The sequence below is a fragment of the Aedes albopictus genome, chromosome 2 (genome assembly GCF_035046485.1).
Source record: "Aedes albopictus strain Foshan chromosome 2, AalbF5, whole genome shotgun sequence".
In the NCBI taxonomy this organism is placed as follows: Eukaryota; Metazoa; Arthropoda; class Insecta; order Diptera; family Culicidae; genus Aedes; species Aedes albopictus.
This window is the reverse complement of record NC_085137.1, coordinates 17,426,778-17,443,921: the sequence shown is the minus strand read 5'-3', so window position 1 is coordinate 17,443,921 and position 17,144 is coordinate 17,426,778. Positions and strand designations below refer to the sequence as shown.

The window sequence follows — 17,144 nt, the reverse complement described above, 5'->3', positions numbered from 1 at the left end:
CAACGTTATCTATGGAATCCCCTTGACCAATACGTTTTTCACCGACCGATAATCGGTAATCGTGAAATTCTGTAAAATATACCGATAGGTAAAATATAACCGTTTATCTATTAAACCCTATCGAAATTTATTATAAATACTAGCTATCTTTACTGATTTTTGGTAATAATATTACCAAAGTCAGGATCTCGTCTAAGTGGGCTCTCAGGATTCCTACCTGAATTCCTCCCGGTATTCTTTTTTTTTTATCTGTATTAACGAGATTTTTGGCCCTAGGCTAGTTCATCTCGGGACCCACGCTTTACTTCCCGTCCGAAGGAAGAACTCACATTTTGCGAGTTTATCGGGAGTGGGATTCGATCCCAAGTTGAGAATCGCGCGCGTTTCGCTTTCGGTAAGTCGATTTTTTTTTCCGCCTTCGGATTTGTACATGTGTGACAGCGAGAGGGCCGGCGTTCTTCAGTGTGTGGTGGCTCAGCAGCTCGAGAGCCAGAATCGCGCGCGTTTCGCTTTCGGTGCTTCGATTTTTTTATCCGCCTTCGGATTTTTTTAGCGCAGGTGATAACTTGCATTTAGTTATTTAATTTGTGTATGTTTACTTTTGAAACAGTTTTCATAGAATTTGTATAGTTCGTCACTCGTAGGTTTTTTGTTGTTTTTGATAAGTAAACATATAGCATTCCGCGTGAAGCAAACAATAGCGCGGCAACCGGCATAACACGAAGGTCATATTACTTATCAAAGTGAATCCAGACCCAACGATACCTTTCCTACTAACAAACACTCCTTCCTGCAACCTTTGGTGGAGTCGCAGCGGTAAACGCGGTCCTTCACTTAACAAAGGTTGTTACTAATATTTCTTCCCTCTTCCAACCTGACTGCAAGGACGTGGCCGGCGCCGTTATTGTACCGTTAAAGAGAGTATCTGAAGCGTGCACAGTGAGAATGTTGACCACTCCCAGTCAATTATTCAGTTGATTCATTGTGCAACTGTCATTGGTTCGGGTCAATCACGGAATAGCAACCATAGATGTGTGCAGTCAGTCTAAGCTAAGCTAAGCTAAGTGGGATTCGATCCCCAGTCCTCGGCGTGATAGTCAAGTATTCTAACCATCACACCAGATCCGCTCCCTCCCGGTATACTTTCAGACATTTTGCCGGATATTTTTCCTGAATATTCCTCTAGGGACTCTCCTAAAGATATCTCCTGGTATTTTTACATAGACTTTTCTCGTTTTTTCTGGTATTCCTCTCAAGAGTTCTCTCGGAATTGCTTCCGGTATTCCGGTAGTGTTGGACAAAAATAAATAAGTAATAAACAAATAAAAAGGGAAAAAAAGCTATTGAAAACTGTTGCTAAAACATGTTTTCTATTGAAAATAGTGTCATAGGCTGCCATGTTTATTTTTCGCCCCTTGTGGTTGGTGGTGTAAAGGGTGATACGGTCAAAATTTGGTCACACAATTTTTTTCATAACTTTAGACTGCGTACACCAAAACAGCTGATTTTTGGACCAGTAATGCTACATTATATGTAGCTTATACCATAAAATTTTCATCAAAATCGATTGAATATTGGTTGATATATAGATAAAACCATCGACCTACCCTTTTAAAATTTTGTACAAAGGCGCTCCATAGTAAATTTTCGGAAATTTAAGATTAGTAAAGCACAATTTTGATTATAGAACTACCAATACTGCTCCGATTTTTATCAAAATTTTACAGTATAGTACTATTATGAAAATATGTTCTTAGTAAAATTTTGAGCCATTTTGTATGAATACTTTCAAAGTTGTAGCAGTTTGAATATGAAAAAAACTGACCGGGTGCCACTTAAGCAAATATAACTTTGTAACGGATGGATCAAATTGAATGAAATTTTCACAGAACATTTTGATATGCATACTTCACATACAGAAAAATTTTCATTGAAATCGGTTAAGTATCTCTGGCTCTATAAATAAAACAGTAAAAATGTGTGAATCCTCCTTGCACAAAATTTTAAAATTGCAGATCTCAAGGTTCAACAATATATCCGCAAATACTAGACCGATTTTGATGAAAATTTTATGGCACAAGCTACATATAATGTACTATTACTGATCCAAAAATCAGCTGTTTTGGTGTACGCAATCTAAAGTTATGAAAAAAATTGTGTGACCAAAATTTGACTTGACTTGACAAAATTTCACAAAATTTGACCACCTAAACAAATATAACTTTGTAACGGCTGGATCAAATTGAATGAAATTTTTACACAACATTTTGATATGTATACTTTACATGCAGAAATTTTTTTTATTGAAATTGGTTCAGTATTTCTGGCTCTATAAATAAAAGGGTAGAAATGTGTTCTTATTTTTTAATCCTCTTTGTACAAAATTTTAAAATTGCAGTTTTCAGGATTCACAATATCTCCGCAAATACTAAACCGATTTTGATGAACATTTTATGGTATAAGCTACATATAATGTACCATTACGGGTCCAAAAATCAGCTGTTTTGGTGTACGCAGTCTCAAGTTATGAAACAAATTGTGTGACCAAATTTTGACCGTATCACCCTTTAACATAAAATAAATGAATTATTTGTATCGGCCTAAGAATTTGACTAATTGCTTAAATTAGGCTTGAATTTATTGAAGTTTGATAAAAATGTGTAGAAAAGTAGGTAGATAAATTCTATTGTAATTTAAACTAGCAAAATAACGTTTAATCTTTAAAATATGTTAATTTCTGTGTAGTTGTGTTAAAAAGCTAGCTTATCGCACACTAATCAACTTTTCCTGACATTTTCCTTCCCCAGAACGGCGCCATCTTCGGACCCTTCTTCATCTGTCCGTTCCTGATATTCTCCGGTTTCTTCATCCACCTGAACGACGCCCACCCGATCATGCACTGGTTGTTCCACATCTCGTTTCTGAAGTACGCCCTCCAGGGCGCCACGGTGGCCATCTTCGGCTTCGACCGGCCCAAGCTGGACTGCGAGGAAACGTACTGCCACTTTGTGTTGCCAAAGAAGTTTCTCAAGGAGATCGACATGCTGCGGGCGGACTTTGTCGAGGCTGTGATTGCACTGGCGGTGATCTTTTTCGTCTTTAGGATAGCGGCTTTCTACGTGATGCGGTACCGGTTGAAGAACAAGAGCTGAGTTTGAGGGGGTGGAAAACTGATGCGCGAGTTGTGATTTCCTTCCGGGCCAGAGTTTTGTACCGCTGTTAGCTAGGATGTAGTCATTTTACCGTTAAGTAAGTGCAACAAAGAAGTCGAGCTGACATTCCTTTTTCCCAAGTCTAGAGCTGTGGTGAGGTATATTGCCTATGCAAGCAGAGTCACATTAGGTAAGGTTCGATACATCAATAAAGTCATTAATAAAGTTGTTCGTGAAATTGTGATGAAGTGACGATTTTATGGTTCAAGCTTGAAATGGTCTTGCATTTAGCTAGCGTTGTTAATAATAAGTGGGGTGTATTCCTTATGCTTTATGTTTTATTGAATGATTCGAATGTATAATAAATAAGCTGCGAAGTATAACAAAACACCAACAGATTTATTGAAAGATCTTCAACCGTCTTCTTAAACATATGTACAATATCACCTGAAAGAGAGCAATAAATCCCAACATCACGTAAACATTAATCTCAAATCCAGTTTCCGCAGTGTCCATAAACTTTAAAAACTTGGTAGGTCTATTATAGTAACACATGATCTGTGAGCAAGGGAAGTCCGTTCGATTGTACCCATAAATAGCTTGCAACGACCCTTGCATAGTATACCGGAAAAACGACGTATACGACACTGGTTGCAAGAACTCCAACATCTCGTACGATTTGATGAAATATCCCGAAAACAGCATAGCCGGAATGCTCAAACTAGGCACAAAGAACGTCGCCATCTGGATGTCAAATGCTGCACCCGACAGCAGTCCAACGGTTTGAGCGAAGATCCCCAACAGCAGACACATGGCCCAAAACATTCCGAATCGCATCGGTTCCATGGGTTGGCCGGTCAGGAAGTATCCGATGACGACGAACAGCGTTGGACAGATCAGTTGCAATGGAATGTCGGCGAAGAATTTGGCCAGGTAGTAGGCTTCCAGCGAGTACCAATTGTTGAGATGTTCTCGAACGAAGATCTTCGCCTCCGAAGGGACTGAAAGAGATTTAAACGGTTAACAATGATCCACATATTCAATTATAATTAACTTACATGTTACTGTACACGGCATAGAGTTTCCGAAGAAGATGAAGATGTGGAAGAAAAACAAACCCGCAGAATTGGTCATGACGGTGGATGCGTCCTTCCCGGTGTTATAGAACACCACTCCCAGCAGGAATCCGACTACGATGTGAGCAATGACTCGGAGTTGAGCAAAGAACTACAAATCGGAAAAATTAGTACCCACTTTGGTTTTGCATGGATCTCTCAAAACTTACAAAATCTCTAGATGTCGATCGAAGTGACCGTCGCAGCAGTACGGAGAACTGTTTCCACTGGGGAACCGGATAGCGTGGTCGTCGCGATTTACTGGTCAGACAGGTGTTCCGGTATGGCGTTAGGATACTGTTCCGATAGTTTCCGTCATCGCCGATGGACTTTCGTCCTTGGGAGTCGCCGTTGTTGAACCGCAACGTTAGAAGCTCGATTCCCGGGCAGCTGGACATGGATGCTATTTCCAGTGCTGTGGAATAAAAAAGAAAGGTTCTAAGTTATCTGGGGGAGTGGTCATAGAATATCAAGTAAGTACAGTCACACTTAGGACGTAATGTCTGAAAAATAAGAAAAATAGAAGGAGAGGGGGGGGGGGTAACCGTTAGGGGTAGACAACGATAATCGAATTGAAATCTGGTTCCGGGTAAAACATAACTTTCAATTCACAAGTGCCCCGACTATCTAAATCCTGCGTTTCTTCTAGCTCTAGTAAACTAGTCTCCGTCGGTGAATCGTTTCGACAATACTGTCGACTCTCACGCCCCGCATATCGCTGAGCATATCTGAAAACTTGGGCGTTCGAAAATTACGTGCTCCCGTGTTTCTTCCACATTCAAGCTCTCCGGTGTTGATGTTTCAGGGAACAGCCACGCCCGAGAAGAAACTGCATCAAATGAAAGTTCAGCTTTCCATGTATCCTATTCACCAACATCTGAGATCAGCCGGTTGATCTACCATCTGTTTGATACTTTGTCCCACTCTTGTTGTCACTAAGCCAACGAGTCCGTTCTGGCAACTCTAGGACTCGATAGCATTCGACATTTTTCTCTAGGGTTATACAAATGGGCATCATCCCAGCGATAACGCATACAGTCTCCGACGAGATTGTCCTGCAAGGCGTACGCGATCCACATAGCCATGAGGTGGAACACACTGTTCAGCTTTCCATAGTGTCGCTTTGTTTTAAGTGTCGCAGCCAAGGCCGGCACCTTCTACAAGTTGTTTGGCACAAGCCTTCAGTAGGTCGGCATCAGAGGCACGTTCTCGTCCATTTGGGAAATTTGTGCCACAATCACAATTTGGCCATAGTCTGGCCACAATTTGGCACAAACCTTACTACTGTATTAACCGCCTTCGCCGCCTTTTATCAGGCATAGTCGACTTTCATGTTCAAGTTAATATGATCATCGACCATCACAAGTAACAGTAAAATAGACTAGAAGATGTTCTTGGCACCATAATAAAACTAAAATAAAAGGTATTCAGTTTAATGATGATTCTCAAAACCTCTACTAGACAAATTGGTCATCAAATTGTTACATGGGATCCACCCGCGCTTTGAAGCACGTTACGTAAACTTGCGAAGCCCAGATGATGACGCCTTCCCGAAACTTTGATATTAACACACCGTTGTACATCGCGTTTCAGAACATTAAACCAAGTATGGAAATCTACGGAAACCTGCTGTCCTTCTAACCAGCCATTGCTCTGCATTGGTCTTGTTCACAAGGACTCTATACCACACAGATAGTTGTGGACAACAGTTCGCCTTCATTTTCTTGATACTTCGTTTTTCTGAACTAGACCTCTGGCTGTAAGGCAAATAACATGAAGGATACTAAGCGTAGTATTCCAGATATACGGGTAGCATTTTTCGTTCCTTGGCTCCGTCTGCCATGCAATTTTCGTATCATATCGCGTTGCTGTAATGCTTTCCTCAACTCCCCTGCGTCAAGATTTGCTGCATCTTTGTTTCGCCGAAGTGCCTCGATTAAAGTCTACTTGTCGAAGTTCTCCAGCTTCCACTTCCGCTCATGATTACTTGTTCTTAGTATTACCATGGAAGCTCTGTCTTTGCCTGCCATTGCAAGAGTTTGTGCATTGTGTGGCAAGTACAATGATACGCATTTCCCAGGGAGTCGAGAAATTTTTCCCGACCGGAACAGGAATCGAACCCGCCGTCTCCGGATTGATGATCCATAAGCTTAACCACTAGGCTAACAGGAGACCCAGATATTCCTCTAAAAATTCTGCCAATTTTCCTAAAAACGTTGAAGAATTTTTTTCAGAAATTCCTCCAAGAACTCACAAGAATACTTCCAGGATGTTCTTCAAGAATTTCTTGAAGAAATTTCTGGAGAAAATCCTGGAGGAAATCCCGGAGAGATTCCTAGAGAGATGCTTGGTGGAATTCTTGAAAGAAGGAATTCGTGGAAGGGATTTCTGGAAGGGATTGTTGGAGGAATTCGTGGTGGATGTCTTGGAGGAATTCTCGAAAGGTTTCCTTAAGGAATTCTTGTAAGAATTCTTGGGGCATTCCTGTATTCTTTTCCTAAGGAAATACTGTAGGATTTCCTGAAAGAATACCTGATGGTATTTATTGAAAAATTTCTGGAGGTATTTCAAAAAGGATTTATAAAGGAATCCTTGGCCAAACTCCTGGAGGGAATCTAGTAGGAATTTTTGACAAATAATTCCTGAAGATATTATAAGAAGAATCCCAGGATGAATTTCTGGAGGACTTCCTGTAGGAAGGATTTCCTGGTAGAATTCTGAGAAAAAATTATTAAGGAATTCCTGTTCCTGGAGTAATTTCGGGAGGATTTTTTGGCGTAATTCCTTAAGATTTTTTTGGGGGAATATCTGAGGAAATCCCCGAAGAAATTATCGGACGAATTCTTAGAGTAATCCCAGGAGTATTTTCTTGAGAAATTTCTAAAGGTTTTCATGGAGGAATTTCTGGAGTAATTCATGAAAAAATTTCTTAAGAAATCCCTGGGGGAATTCCTGGAAGAATTCTTTGGGAAATTCCTGAAGAAGTTCCTGGAGGATTTCCTGAAGTAATTTCTTGAAAAATTTCTTGACAAATTCCTGGAGGAATTTCTTGAGAAATGCCTGATAGTAATCTCGGATGAATTCCTGCAGTAATTTGGGGAAGAATTTCTGGAGGATTTTATGCAGGTTTTTGAGGAAATTCTTTGAAGAATTTCTGGAGAAATTTCTAGAGCAATTCTTGGAGAAATTGCTGGAAAAATTCTTGCAGGAATCCTTCGAGAATTCTTGGCAGAAGTATTGAAGGAATTCCTCGAGAAATTCTTGGAGGAATATCTAGAGGGATTCTTTAAGGAATTCTTGGCTTTTAGAGCAATATCTAGAGAAATTCTTGGAGAAATTCCTGGTGGTTCTAGAAGGAATTCTTAGAGAAAATTCTGGAGCAATTGTGGTAGAAGTCTTGGAGCAGCTCATGGAATTTTCGACGAATTTCCTAAAAAATGTTGGAGGAATTCTTGTAGGAATTCTTGAAGGATGCTTCGAGAAATTCTTGCGAAAGTCTTGGAAGAAATTCCGAAGTATTTTTTGGAGGATATACACCGATAAAAAAAAGAGATACAAGAGTAGAGCTTGAAGGGGTTGAAGATTTTAATTCCAGAATATTTTGGATGACCTAGATCACCAAGTGAATGCTCTTAATTTATCAGAATTGCACTCTGGGGTTCTCAGAGTAGCGTAGATTATATTCCGCGAGGATTCGCTAAAATAAAATTATCCCAAGATTTACAGATATTATGACCCATACTTCAAAATACATTGGCTCCATGTGTATGCCAATAGACACCCAAATAGCGAAACATAAAGGTCCTCGTAATATGATGAGGTGCAACAGACACAAGGGTAAAAAACCCAGATTAATCCACCTAGTGGTGATAGTGCCTTTCTCGTCGAATATGTACTCATGATCTATCCGTCGATGCAATCAATCTTGCCTTAGAGCCAGTGATCAGCCTAAAATTTCTGTGCTTTGGTAATGAACGAGAAGGAGGAAATGCTTATAACAGCGATCTGGGACTGTACCACTTACGAATTTCTGAATCATGAGAATACTTTATTTAGAATATCAAGAATTTTATCGAAGTTATCATCGAATTGGGGCACTTATTCCGACGTTATGTTTAACGTATGGGCAGAGCAGAAAGTATCAGCCCTTTCACTTGACTGCATGACCACCTTCACTGGAGACTGTTTCATACCAAGATGACAATTACTTGCCAGGATTAAACTTTTTTCACGGAGATCACTTTGACAAAGTTTTATCTGCACACTTTATGCTATATTTTATTATCATTGGTTACAAGATTCATGTAAAATTTGTTATGAAGTAATTTGAATTGCCAATGCTATATCACATTCAAATATCAACCACATTACAGAGCTCGCCCTCCAGTCACATCAAAATTTTTCGCAGTAGTTTTAGACGCAAATAAAGATTTAAAAGAATGTTCGGGGCTGATGCGCCTCAATTTTAATTTTTCCATACAACATTGACCCCCCTAATAGAAAAATATGATACAACGTGCTTAACAACCCTTTCGGGCTATCATCTTCATCATTCAGGGAATGATACAATAATTCACCCGATCAGCCGTGTATAATACATTTTTATTAGGGCCATCCTTCTGTAAATTTACGTCTCAGGAATCTAAAATGGTGTGATTTGATGAGATCACTTTAGTTTTTTTTATAGGTTTTTGGTTCTCTTACACATATCCATCGCTTGCATTGATTGAGTTCATTTTCGTAATTCCGCTGAAGAACCCAACGTTGCTTCTGCAACACCACCTGTGGCCTCTTATGTAGTCTGAGTCTATTTTGTATTGCTTACGAGACCCCCGGAAATGATTCCGGAACACTACCGGTATATTTAAATGTGGTCTGAGTTTATGAAAACTGTTAATCAGGTTACCTGGAACTAAAAATACTACCGGTAGTAATTTCGGTGGACTGTGCCTATTTTCTTATAATACATGCATCAGGTTACTGACAAAAAAGCGATTTGATGTACCGCAATCATGGGTTTGATGCACTTTTATACATGTCCACCTCTAGTGGGACACCCTTAACTGGTTTCAGAAAATTTACATGGTTCATTTTTAGGGAATGGTCATATCCCGGCGGGACACCTGAAACCGATTGTGGAACACTACCGGTAGTCTCTAACATAATCTGAGCTGATTTTCTTGAAAACCGTTCATCAGCTTATCGAAAAAACCGCGATTTGATGAAGCGCATGCATGGAGTTCAATTCCCTTCTACATTTGACCATATCAGAAGGGACACCGGGAACCGATTCCGAGACACTACTCGTTTTCCCAAGCATGATCTGAGATATTTTTTCTTGGTAATCGTTCATCCGGATACCTCAAAAGCCATTTGATGTGTCGCGAATTTTTTTTTTTGGTTCTCTTTTACATTCGGCCACTTTCAGTGAGACACCTCGAACCGATTCCGGAACACTATGAGCAGTTTCTAATGTGGGCTTAGCTTATTTTCTTGCTGATCGTACAAGTTATCGAAATGGCCACGATTTGATGTGTCGCATGTATGAATTAGGCCACTTCCGGCGGACACCAGGAATCGTTTCCGGGATGCTACCGATTCTGATATGATCTGAGACTATTTTCCTGCTTACCGTTCCTCAGGTTATAGAAAAACCGGCGATTTGATGTGTTACATGCATGGGTTTGGTTCATTTTTATATTTGACCACTTCCGGCGGGACACCCGGAACCGGTTCCGGAATACTACCGGATCAGATATATAAATAGCGGTGATTTGATGTGTCGCATGAATGGGATTGGTTCACTTTTATATTTGGCCAATTTCGACGGGATACCCGGAACCGGTTCCGCAACACTAACGGTTCAGATATAGCCTGCGACTATTTTCCTATTTACCGTTCATTAGGTTATAGTAAAAGCTGCGATTAGATGTGTTGCATGCATGGGTTTGGTTAACTTTTATATTTGGCAACTTCCGTTGGGATACCCGGAACCGGTTCCGGAACACTACCGGATCAGATATGGTCTGAGACTATTTTCCTGTTTACCATTCATAAGGTTACAAAAAAACGGTGATTTGATGTGTCGCGTGCATGGGTTTGTTTCACTTTTATATTTGGCCACTTCCGGCGGGACACCCGGAACCGGTTCCGGTATGCTACCGGTTTAGATATGGTCTGAGACTACTTTCCTGTCTACCGGTTATCAGGTTATAGAAAAAGCTGCGATTTGATGTGTCGCATGCATGGGTTTGGTTCACTTTTATATTTGGCCACTTCCGGCGGGACACCCGGAACCGGTTCCGGAACACTACTGGTTCAGGTATAGTCTGCGACTATTTTCCTGCTTACTGTCCATCAGATAATCGAAAATGCCGTGGTTTGATGGGTCGCATGCATGGGTTTGTTGCAATTGCATATCTGGCCCCTTTCTGAGGTACCGGTCCGGAACACCTAAATGGCCGTAACTCCGGAACGGCTGGACCGATTCAAACCATTTTCAATAGGAAACAATGGGACAATATTCCGCGTCGATTGAAACCAATAGCGTTGAAATCGGATGATATTTACTATTCAAAAGTGAGATGACATTTTTGTACACATACACACATACACACGCACACACACACATACATACATACATACATACACACACATACACACACACAGACATTATCTCAACTCGTCGAGCTGAGTCGAATAGTATATATGACTTGGCCCTCCGGGGGTTCTATCAAGATTTCATTTTTTGAGTGAACAGATAGCCTTTCGGTACACTTTGGTGTACGAGAAAGGCAAAAAATATGCCGATAGAGTGAACAGAAACAAGAGTAGAGCCTGTAGACCTTGGAGATCCTAATTCCAGAATAGTTTGGAATGCCTGGAATATCCCATGAATGTACCAAAAGCATTATAGTTGTGTACTGAGGCTCCATCAGCAGAATAGACTACATTCAACGAATATTTTTTTAACAATTAAAGCATGATACAAAATGTAGATATCGTAACCTAAACTTCAAAGTGTATTGGAGGCCATTTGTATTTCACGGAATGTCCAACTACCACAATAACGAGTTGCTCGTAGCTCTCAATACTACGACTAACGGACATCAACATGACTAAATTTCTTGAACAGAGGTCACGGGGGTGCTACGGTGATCTGATTTTGTTGCCGCTTATCATGCGCAACCAAAGCTCACTAATACCAACATTCACTCAATACAGCAGCGGGAGAAAATAAGGAAAAACGCACTTTGGCGAACAAAATTTGCGAAAAGAGGTGTTGTGGGTCTTTTCACATATGTACAATCCCCACTCTCTGTAGGAACTTTACCTAAACATCGACACTCTGAAACTGAAAATTATCAAATTATGCCGCTTTTTCATGACCAACACTTTTATAAGTTCTAATGTGATGTAAGCGTTTTGATCCGATATCCCTCATAAAAAGAAACATTCAAATTTCACGACTGTGTTGGTGAATATTTTGCCTGGAGCATAAACTTATGCTCCACGTAAGGAGGCACAATCCAACCTGTCAAACTCCATAGTGAAAAAATAGGTTGTCGTCCCCTTGACAGAGGTAGATGTTGTAGATTTTAAGAAAATGAATTCCAGAGTAGTTTGTATGACCCAGACCGCTCAATTCATGTACCATGAATTTTCTAGGAGTGTTTTGAGGCTTTTTGAGTACAGTAGACAATGTTCTGTGATCTTTCATCCTGTATAAAATTTGGTTCAGAATGTTGGATTTGTGACACAAACTTCGGAGTACTTTGGAGGCCTTAGAAAAGCTCTGGGATTAAAACTTCTACAGACTATGATAGGTAGTAATAGATTGTACAGTCAAGGATCAGTGAAAACTAGTGATCATTTGCAAAAAGATAAAATTTGAGCAAATACATGTAGAATTTATAAAAATTACAAAGAAAAAAATGCCACGTATTTTTAGCTACTAGCAAAAGAGGGGATGGTGCAAAGGGGTTAGATACCATGTATTTTTTAGCCAAACTATTCCCCTTGACTATAAAAATAATCCAGTGTAAAATGTTTTAAAACACAGAAGATATTGCATTTAGGCTATTTACGGGTTAATCAGCCGTATATTGGGCCAAAAGCTGCATTTAATTAAATTAGCAGATAAGCCTTAATTGACCTGCTGTAAATGTGAATGTAAATTTATTTGAACTACTGTGGGCAGTAGCTCAACCAGTAACCAATTTCATGTAAAAAAATTCAAAAACTACATATGTCTGCTTATTATATTAACTATTTTTCGTTGGACAGTGGAATCATAACTCAAATGTTCGAAAATTTCAGAAATTTGGATAGGAAATTTTAAAATATAAGCAGGGGGTCCACTAAACCCTACTTAAAGTTTGAAAAAAAAGTCGCTGCATGAGGTTAAAACATTCGATTGAAATTAAAAGGTAGAATCGATATACGTTTTGAACATGAATAGAAGGAAAAATTACTGAAAAGATTTGTTGGTTAGTATTCAAATGAATGATATGAAGTTTTGCAACACTGGTTTAAACCGGTTCGTTGTTAAGGTTCCAACTCACAGGTGTCGCATAAGTGTCGAAGTACAGGCAGTAAAGCATGTTCACTTAACCTTCTGTAACTCGCATGGTTGCCCACCACCGTCAGCACCACGCTAACGCTGAACACGAAAAGCGAGATTATTTTAACGTGTTGTACAAAATACAACAGCACGATCGCTCGAGGGTTAATATTTAAAGGTCACAAAGCATTCTTAGGAAACTTTGGGATATTCCAGGTAATCCTAAGTGTTCTGGAACTCAGTTTTTAAAGTCTATGGCTATGACAGTAGTTTCTCAAGCTAAAAATAGTAACTAAGGTAAATGTACCAATAGTGGTGCTATTAGTAGCTCCTTGTAGTAAAACAATTGAATAAAATTGATAAAACCACAAAATAAGAAATCTGAAAACGTTAATCGGTAGTTTTTCACTTAAATTTTCTAGGAAAAATGTAAAAACCATTGTTTATTTCATATTTTGCTGATAAATCACTTGCACCAACTATAGGTACACGGTTCCTATTATGGAGATAAAATTCAACATTGGTTCCTATAGTGGCGCATCCCATTGAATTCTTATGGGACCCACCACTATAGGAACACTACCACCACTATAGGTGCAAGGGAGCAAAAACAATAAGGAAAATAATTGTTTAAAATAGGTTTTTCGGCAAATCCTGAACAAAAGACTGAATTAATGTTACTAATTAGGCATGGTGCATCTATTGAAAATGTCATTTGCAAGCTTTTTGGTCGAAATAGTGTTAAATTGCCACTACCACCACTATTGGTACTACCTCCACTATGGGAGCTTTTACCCTATACATAATTAGACAGGGTTTAAATCAATAACTATTCCGAAAAGTTCCGAAATAGTTTTAAAACATTCCACATCAGCTAATTGAACAGCCAGAAATGGACATAATTCACATAATAGATACAATAATAGATATAATAATAATCTCTAGACATAATAGATTAAAAATCGTAGATTTGTACAATGAAAAAAGTTCATGTAATCTCAAGAACGGTTTGGATGTCCTTAGACATCTCAACAGATCTGATGCTGTCTATTGAACTTTGAGATGTCCAGTAAGTCATGAAAGATTACAAGTCGTAGCTTTGTATTATGAATGAAGTTACCGACTTTAGGATCTAAACTCCAGAACAGTTTAGATGACCTAGGATATCCTGACTGATCTAAAACTGTCTATTGAAATTTCAAAAGACTTACTGGGCATAATAGATTACAAATTGATGATGCATTATACAATGCAAGAAGCTACCGCTACAGCCGTAGACTTTAGGATCTATACTTCAGAATAGTTTGGATGACTTAGGGTATTCCGACTGATCTGAAACTGTTTATTAAACTTTGCTTGGAAAAATTCCGGCTTAAAATTAAAGATCCGCGTAAATGAAACCCGCGTTTATTCGCAAATCCGCCTAAAATAAACCTCGTAAATGAAAACCGCGTAAAAAAAACCTGACTGTACTTCGTGGGACAGAAGTAGCAGCACATAATACTTTCAAACAATCTATCATTTAATCGTAGGTCGTAATTTATTCAAAGACTAATAACTACTCTTTACTGAATTATAACAACAAGCAGCTGCAGATAATAGAATCGCAAATCTTCATTGAAAATATCATATTTGCGTTCCGCATACTGAGTAGCAAATGACTGAGAGCGATTCGATAATACCATCTTTGTATCCGAATCATTAATCAATCCCTTGGATTGGGCAAAATGTACTTAATACCACATGTGAGAAAATTCCGGAGATCACCATCATTGTATTCAGCACTGTAACATCATTAGACACTAAGATCAACTCTCTCGTGACACCACGCACCGCACATGAAATCAATTATCGATCACGCAAAATCTTACCGAAATCAGCCCGATTGTAGTACTTGGGGCAGTGGAATCCGGCTTCGGCCAAGCTGTGCACCAGTTCGCCAATCGGTCCACTATAGATGCACTTTCCGTTCGACAGCAGGAATACATCGTCGAACAGTTGAAACAAACTGGAAGCCGGTTGATGAATCACACTAACGATCGTCCGGCCTTCCTGCGCCAGCGTCTTGACGTATGTCACTAATTGCATCGCCGAGACACTATCCAGTCCACTGGTCGGCTCGTCTAGGAGAATAATTGGCGGATTGGTAATCAGCTCCATACCGATCGAGAGCCGTTTCTTCTCCCCTCCGGACAGGTTCTTGACTAGGGTGGACTTGCTGTGTTGCAGTCCCAGAACGTCCAGGATGTCGTTCACTTTCTTCATCCGAACCATTTGCGAACTGGAGACAGGCATTTTCAGCTCGGCGGCGTAGTCCATAATCTCGCGGACTGTTAGGTGGTCCATCAGGTCGTAATCCTGGGAGATGTAGACGCACTTGGTTCGGAACGATTCGTCGCTCATCGTTTCACCGTTGATCGTTACGGTTCCGATGACCCCGTTTTTCCTAAGGTTAGATGATGGGAAATTGAGTCAGTTTTTAAAAATCCTACCAAGAAGAACTAGAACTCACTTGAATCCGGACAGAATGTTCAGCAGAGAGGACTTCCCCGCACCAGAAGGTCCGAGCACGGCCACAAGTCTCCCGGGCGTGAACCTGCCGGAAACATTCTCCAAAATGGTTCGCCGCTTGTCCCCTTTCAGCACACCCTTGATGCTGATATTCCTGAACTCGAGGACCATGTGGTCCAGCAGCTTCCGCTGTTCTCCAACATCCTCCAGCTCAACGACGCTCGACATTGCATCCACTATTTGAAACTCAATCCACACTTAGCTATCACCACTCGATCGTCGTATGAATGCACTTGCAACCGCATCGAACTCACTTACGCGACTAGTGAAGCCGCTTTTCCAAACGCGACTCACAAGGCCTTCACAGCCAGCCAGCAGCGTTTATAGATGCAACAACTTGGATCGCGATTTTCCCTTTTCTAGCAACCTAACGAGTTGGCGATCGCTTATCGACAGTCGGCGTTCCGATGCCTAGACGTTTTACAACACACTTCACCCACAAAGGAGAACACTTTTCCATCGAACATATTCGATGCGGCCCCTCGTAATGAAAACTCCAGCTCAGTTCAATTTCCATTCAGCTTTATGAGATCATCTAAGCCGCTCTCCGTATTCTAATCGCCTCGAGCTCACGCTCTAGACAACTACACTGGTGAGGTGGTGTTGTGGCGACGAACGATCACCGTGACGTCACGAAAATGCATCATTGATTGCATCGTTAATCGACGACGATGGCGACGATGCCGCTCACCGCGGGGTGGTTACTTACAGCAGGTATGTATCTATAATAACTAATTGCCGCACGATCGTTTATTGCTGCCGCGGAAAGGTGTGCTGATGTGTGTCTGAGGCAGTTTTCCACCACATGCCGACTAGGTAGTTGTTGTAATGATCGGTTGGAGCGTGAATTCTAGATGCGATTTGATTCGATTCGAAAGGGAAGGGGTTACGTGACATTGAAACAGATAAGGCAGCGATGTTCAGAACAAACGTGTAATGGACATCATGGGGCCCATGTGGCCGAAGCGGCGAATGCGCGGGAATTCAGCAAGACCAAGCTGATGGTGATAGGTTCGATTCCCTGTCGGTCGAGGATCTTTTTGTATTGGAGTTATTGTTGACTTCCTTGGACCTTGGACATGGAGTATCATAGTGTGTTATCATGTGCCACAGTAGCTTAGAACACATTTTGGATTAACTGTAAATAGTGCATAATTAAAGCTATCTCGTAATTTTACTTTTTTTTTGACACTAGAAAAATTTACCAAGTTTTTTTTTCAAGTGTAAAACGAGTAGCTAACCAAAATGTATTAATATTAGGAGCACACATAAAAAAAAGTGAAAATTACACGCCATTTCAACTTTATTTTAGTTATATAAACTTCCAGCTATGACGGTTTACATAAAAAAAACATGTATATTTGAAAAATATGTCATGCAATTACTCTGAATCATGCTTAATTACGTGACATGTAATGGAAATTAACATGATATTTTATCATGTTTATATAACATTTTACCCAGGATAATGCTGCAAAACATTTTTTCATTTCATTGGCTGATTGTGTTAATACTTTATTGGTGTTTCTTTTGGGTATTTCTGCAGGAACTTCCTGCTGTAGATTCTTTCAGAATGTTTATCAAGGATTTCCATTAAGGTGGCCTACACTTATATGGAAAACAAAAAATTGCGAAAAATGCCAAGTCTTACTTCCTAAATCTCCCAGAAGCTACGTTCAAAATTTGAGCAAAATCGGTTGAGCTTAAGGGGCGCTCAAAACGCTTCAAGTTTGTATGGGATAA

The 17,144-nt window shown here is 40.1% G+C and overlaps 3 protein-coding genes across 3 annotated transcripts in view; 1 reads left to right on the top strand and 2 right to left on the bottom strand.

The window, feature by feature from the left end:
• LOC109429978 (ATP-binding cassette subfamily G member 4) overlaps positions 1 to 3,540 on the top strand; it is a 110,349-nt gene extending 106,809 nt beyond the window's left edge. The window contains exon 7 of the mRNA XM_019705986.3: positions 2,808 to 3,540. Within this exon, the coding sequence (XP_019561531.2) occupies positions 2,808 to 3,152 (345 nt within the window). The 3' untranslated portion in view covers positions 3,153 to 3,540. The remainder of the gene's footprint in view (positions 1 to 2,807) is intronic.
• Positions 1 to 17,144, bottom strand: part of LOC134287428 (uncharacterized) — a 140,263-nt gene that overhangs the window by 110,973 nt on the left and 12,146 nt on the right. The gene's annotated exons all lie outside the window — the stretch shown is intronic.
• LOC109429562 (ATP-binding cassette sub-family G member 4) lies at positions 3,531 to 15,972 on the bottom strand. The gene is made up of 5 exons (XM_019705544.3): positions 15,343 to 15,972; positions 14,702 to 15,276; positions 4,438 to 4,682; positions 4,211 to 4,379; positions 3,531 to 4,153 (listed from the first exon to the last, which is right to left on the bottom strand). The coding sequence occupies exons 1-5, from the start codon at positions 15,567 to 15,569 to the stop codon at positions 3,552 to 3,554; spliced, it is 1,818 nt and encodes a 605-aa protein (XP_019561089.2). The 5' UTR covers positions 15,570 to 15,972; the 3' UTR covers positions 3,531 to 3,551.